Source organism: Neolamprologus brichardi, chromosome 20, assembly GCF_056152115.1.
Source record: "Neolamprologus brichardi isolate AB-2024 chromosome 20, ASM5615211v1, whole genome shotgun sequence".
Lineage (NCBI taxonomy): Eukaryota > Metazoa > Chordata > Actinopteri > Cichliformes > Cichlidae > Neolamprologus > Neolamprologus brichardi.
In genome coordinates this window covers 25,604,981-25,610,980 of record NC_142123.1, presented here as the reverse complement: position 1 = coordinate 25,610,980, position 6,000 = coordinate 25,604,981, and the positions used below count along the sequence as shown (strand labels likewise).

The 6,000-nt window shown below is 37.8% G+C and overlaps 1 protein-coding gene across 1 annotated transcript; it reads left to right on the top strand.

Moving 5' to 3' along the window:
* Positions 1-342: 342 nt before the first annotated feature.
* LOC102786473 (PRA1 family protein 3-like) lies at positions 343-4,929 on the top strand. Its single transcript, XM_006794214.3, has 3 exons — positions 343-593; positions 1,504-1,721; positions 3,595-4,929. The coding sequence occupies exons 1-3, from the start codon at positions 412-414 to the stop codon at positions 3,768-3,770; spliced, it is 576 nt and encodes a 191-aa protein (XP_006794277.1). The 5' UTR covers positions 343-411; the 3' UTR covers positions 3,771-4,929.
* Positions 4,930-6,000: the final 1,071 nt, after the last annotated feature.

Genomic DNA, 6,000 nt, shown 5'->3' with positions numbered 1-6,000 from the left:
CTAGAGAATTTAACTAAACACTGAAAAAAAAAAAAAAATTCAGAACAGAAATATATTTAAATAAGATTATAATTATATAAATATAAAGGAAGATGACAAAACAGCAAAGCATAAGGCATATATTGTATTAATAATTGAATTCAAATTTTTGGTATTAGGTGCTAATTAATCAAAAATAAAATTATCTTTTTTTTTTTAATGGCACTGCTGCACTTTATAAACACAAGTCCTAAACCCGTTAACACCCGCTGAAGACTGAGCTTCGTTTAAAGTCTCGCGAGAGCGTTTCTCTCTTTTCTGACTGCCACCTCCTCCAGGCCGCTGACGGTGATCAGCTGACCTGTCAAAATATTACGCAGCGTGTGCTGTGGTGTTGTGTTTGTTTGCGTCGCTTAACGACACGCCGAAGATATGGCAGCCAAAATGGAGCTCGCACCCCTCAGACCGTGGGACGACTTTTTCCCCGGAACGGACCGATTCGGCAAGCCCGATTTCGGAGACTTAGCAAAGTGGAACAACAGAGTGATCAGCAATCTGATGTACTACCAGACGAATTACTTCGCCGTGGCTATGGTGGTTTTCCTCATTGTAGGGTGAGTCCTGGGTTGACAGCAGGCTAACGCAGACAGGCCAGCATCTGCTGCTCTGAGCTTAATTCTCTTGCATACCTTTTATCCACACCCATTGTGACCACACAGGCTATTTTTGTTGCATTTAGCACTGTGTTGCTATGTTTACTAATGTTTAATACGGTGAAGCTCTTTTCTATCTTTACAGTCGTCAGATGGTCACTAGCCATATAGATGTTTTAACCTCTTTTGGCCTACAAGTCCTCTCTTTCCAACATTTAAAACATTCAGAGGAAGTAAGTTTTTAGATGGCCTAAATGCTGAGCTGGTGCTTTATACTGTACGCATGTCGTACACATCCAGTAAAAACTTGTGTAAAATTAACCTTATTTAAAAGTTATGCTAAATTTCACCATCGGCCGCCCAACATTGTTGCCGTTTCCTGCATACAAGCTGCTGCTTTGAATGCAGCATGATGTAGTGGAAATCGTGAGTCGACATCCTCTTGCAGGCCTTGCCGCTTTTGGTGTACAGCAAAGTGGTAGTTACTAATTTTTGCCACCACCAGCAGGTTGTGCTGTTTAAAAGCATAATTAATTAAATTATATATAATATGTGTCTATGTGAATTTTTGCATACACTCATTATGAGCATGAATGGCACTGTCATTTTAAGTTTTTAATAATTTCTTTGAACTGTTATATTCATTTATTTATTTATTTATTTATTTTTAGGATGGAGTAATGATGTTTGCTGTACAATGATTCCAGTCTGGAAAAAAGAACAGTTCAAACAAATCATTACAAGCCCAGATTATCTTGACATTCATGCTAATGATGAGCATATGTAAACTTCTGACCACAACTATATATGTAGTGAAATTAATGCACAGCATTTCAGTTTCCTTTGTGTGTGTGTGTGTTCCAATATTCAGGTTCATGAATCCATTTGGCATGTTCCTGGGTGGAGCTGTGGTGGCACTGGTCTTTGCAGGATCAGTCTGGGCAGGAGAAAATAAGGCCACTATCAAGAACTTCAAAAGGAAGAACCCCACTCTGTTTGTCATTGGTGTCATGGTCACCAGCTACTTTCTGCTTTCACTCTGTGGTGGAGTCATGGTCTTCATCTTTGGAATCACCTTTCCTTTGCTCTGTAAGTATATTACTCAAGCATTTTCCATTCATTTTGATATTCACCATGTTGGATAATTTCTCAACACCCAGCACAACACTATGAGTACACTACTTTTTGATTATAGCGTCAGTTAATTATTATTTTTGTTTTAGCTTGGGGTTAATTAGAAATAGTTTCATTAAACAGTTTGTCCAGCAGAATGTGCTCCAAATTCAGTGGTTACTAATACTTTCAGCACATGTAGCAGAGAGAGCATCAGTACTGAAATTCAAAAGACTCACAAGTCACCTGCTTTTTGCTCCATGGGGCATTCTAAGAAAGGAAAGGAAGCACATCCAGGATATGCTGACTGGCCAATAACTTGTCGATCAAAAGGCATTAGCCAGTGAGCGCATGGTTTCACCTCACTTGTCACAAGATTTCTATGGTGATAATGCTCTTACATTCCCCATAATAAGGCTTGAATCTCATGAATGAACATCAACATGTCCACTACTACTGTAAGGTAAAGAAGCTACTACTGTAGACCATGTACACCCTTTCATGAAAATGGTATTCCTTTGTGGCTGTGGCCTCTTCCCGCAGGAAAATGAGCCCTGCCATAGGGCAAAAGTAGTTCAGGAAACCTTTGAAGAGCATAACAACAAGTTTGGTGTTGACTTGGAATCTAAATTCCCCAGATATCAATCCGGTTGAGTATCTGTGGGATGTGCTGGACAATTAAGTCAAATCCATGAAGGCCCCACGTCAAAACTTACAGGACTTAACGGATCTGTTGCAAACACCTGGTGCCAGATACCATAACACACCTTCAGGGCCTAAAGTCAGGGCCTCAACAGATCAGCAAATGCTATTAGCCAGGTGGTCATAATGTTATGCCTGACTGCTGTATATCTAAGAATATTTGTTAGTGTATCTACAACAGAAAAATTCTGGCTATTAGGAGTAGCTCTGATTGAAATCTGTATTCTCCCTTAAAATCTTCCCAATAAAGATATTGTGAATTTCTTTCTAATATTAACCTGATTTTATCTGTTACACTGGTTACTCACTTTAAAAATAAAACACAGTATATCCTGTAATTTATAATATTGGGATTAATTGCGCTCTTAGTCATTTTATATAAAAAATAATGACTCATTCTATGATAATTAATATCATTAATAGAGCAGTTTTCCTCATAAAATCATTCATTAGGGATTATAAAAGTATTCAGATTCTGATTAATCAAGCTTGGAATTTTCTTTGGTTCACTCACAGTTTCTTGACATTTGAAAGGGAAACATCTGCTAACTTTGTTACATTAAGAACCTTTTGGAACTTCGCAACTTGTACAGACTTGAGACCGTTCCCTATAGTATATTGATAACATCTGGCTAATGTTATGCAATGAAAACTGCCAGGGAGACTGGCGATGACTCACTGAAGCATTTGAACAGTATGTGCAGAATTGCTGATGCGCATTTCCTGTTTACGCTGATTGTAAAATAAAGTCAGTATTACAGGCTACTTCTCTCTAAATATTTTTAGACTCTGACCATCAGCAGAGTGGTTCAGATAATTGGCGGGTTAGGTTCCTCGAGCAAATGTAGCAGCTCTAACATTGTGGCAGACAGATGAGGCAGTTTGATTCTTCCCAGGAGGAGTGCCCACTGCTGCTTGTGTTGACTCGTTGCTATGGGTTGTTGACAGGACCACATTTACTAGCTGATGTCATGCATACAGTATCTGTCTGACATGGAAATAAAAGGAGTTTTCAGGAGTATCACATTTTGTTTTGGCAATTTTCAACATGTGTTTCAGTAAAAACATTAACCTTGCTATACTTAAATGTATTCTATCCCCTCCTTACTGGAACAATATTAATAGGCTGCTCTTGTTTTTCCCGTAGTAATCTTGATCCATGCCTCTTTGAGACTTCGCAACATGAAAAACAGGCTGGAGAACAAGATTGAAGGTGTTGGGCTAAAGAAGACCCCCATGGGCATCATCATGGATCTCCTGGACCAACAAGAGGAGAAAATTAATAAGATTCAGGATTTCATTGAAAGCAAACTGAAGGAGTAAGAGTGCAGCCAAGAGTGTGCCAAAAGAAATCAGTGTCATACAGTATGGATTAAAGTTTCTGTAGAATTGTCTGATGAGTTCCAGTTTAAGCCCCTTATAATAATAATAAAGTTACAGATTTTTTTTTCCTCATTCCCACTTTTTTTTTTTTTACCCATTTTAGTTTAATATATGCTCTTACATGTTTGTGTGAGTTCACAATATCTAAGGGGTAAAGGTGAATCATGTCATTATAACAGGGTTCGCACAATCATTGTATGGATTGGATGTTGGGATCAAAGTTTTTAGCATTCCTGTGTCAAAATATGTCCACAGACACGTCATCGTTGACAGTGCACTTTGTTCTACATAGTAATCAAGTATTTATTCAATCCAAATAAAATAGAATGTTCGAGCTGAATAAACAGTGATTAGATACCAGTTATATTTGTTCAAAAAAAAAAAATTCATTTCCTTTCAGTTTGCTACCTCAAAATGAGCACGTTTATCTTTATTCTCACCGAGTAGACCCAGATCACCAAAACGCACCGCTGCCACCAAGTGAACTGCTTATTAAACCGCAATAACTCCAATTTTGTCATTGCAGGAGCTTTATGAATGCTGAATAAAAGTTTGCTTCTTGCATAGACATTGTCACTTGTCCTAACTCAAAATAATAATGCAGTGTGGATATTCGATTTGTCACAAGATTTGTGCATACAGTTTCTGACTGTACAGGGTGGCCTGAGTGTATCCCCTCTGTTCACAGCTATGCAATACGGAAAAATGAATGGCAAGTGCAGCTTTATCGTTTGAGTATATGTTATGTATATTTTTGTTATTTCTGATGTGTCATTATTTTAGCATGCAGAAATGTATTTTAAAAAATAAATTTACAACTGACTTTTAGCACATTTCCCTGTTCATTAGTCAACATCTCATGGAATTCTGAAAAAAGTTACAATAATTATTATTTTATACTGATATTTATTTTTTCCCATTTCTGTTCAGAAATGCACACTGAACACAGTTTGTACTGCTACCTACTCAAATGTCAGTTCATTTTTAATTGGTTTTGGATACAGCATTATATGTGTGTGTTATATGTTTATGGTGACATTTCCATTCTTGAAAAGTGATGAATAGAAATAAAATTTGGCTGTTCTCTATAAAAAATAAATGTACTTTGATTTACAGTACTGTGCAAAAGTCTCAAGCCATCGCTCGTATCTATATTTTGCTGGGAAAATAAGAAGTGGGTGAAGCAATTCCATGAAATGTGCAAACATCAAACAAATACAGCATATGAGGTAAAAACAGAGTCTCCATTTTTTTTTCTTTATGATGCCTGAACACAGGCAAAATGAAAGGTTTTTCATTAAGTAGTCTTCAGGATTAGATCTCCAGGCTTCTTGTGGGACATCCATCCAAAGTTCTTCTTTGGATGTTGGCTGCCTTTTGTTCTGTTTTCTGTCAAGATGATCCCACATGGCTTCACTAATGCTGAGGTCTGAGCTCTGGTGAGGCCAAATCATGTCTGGTACTGATCTCCTGTGTGTTTTCCTATCAAGGTGTGTTTTTGCTACATTGGTGGTGTGTTTGGAAATATTGTTGTGATAAAAAATTAAGCTGTTGCCAATCAGATGCTTTCCACGTGGTAATGTATAGTGGATCAAAACCTGACAGTACTGTACTTTCCTGCATTCAAAATGTAATCAAATTTGACAAGATCACCCCAACATCACTGGCTGAAATGCAGCACTGAACCATGACTCCATGTTTTACAGATGGCTGTAGACAGCCATGGTTGTGCCCCCTCCCACCCCCACCCTGTAGACATTGAAAGTGATTTGAACCAAATTTCAAATTTAGATTCACTGCACAAGATGTTTTTCCACTGGTTTGTAGTCCAGTTCTCGTGTAATTTTGCATATCTCAGCCTTTTCTCCCTGTCTCCCTTATTTAAGACTTCTTGACATCCACCCTTCCACTCAGAAGATATCTGATGATGCTTCAGCAAACAGCAGATGGATCAACTGAACGGCCACATGAATGTCTCAGTTCCTCTGTCAGGACTTGCCTGGATTTTCCCCCGAATCTCTTAAGAACATGAATTTTGCATGCTGTTGTAGACAGTTTTTTTTCAGCTTCCCACTTCTTCTTTCATCCTCTGCTTGCACAATTTGAAACAAACTTATTGTTTTTGATAATTAATGATAATAGACTGGTTCTTATATAGTGCTTTTCTACT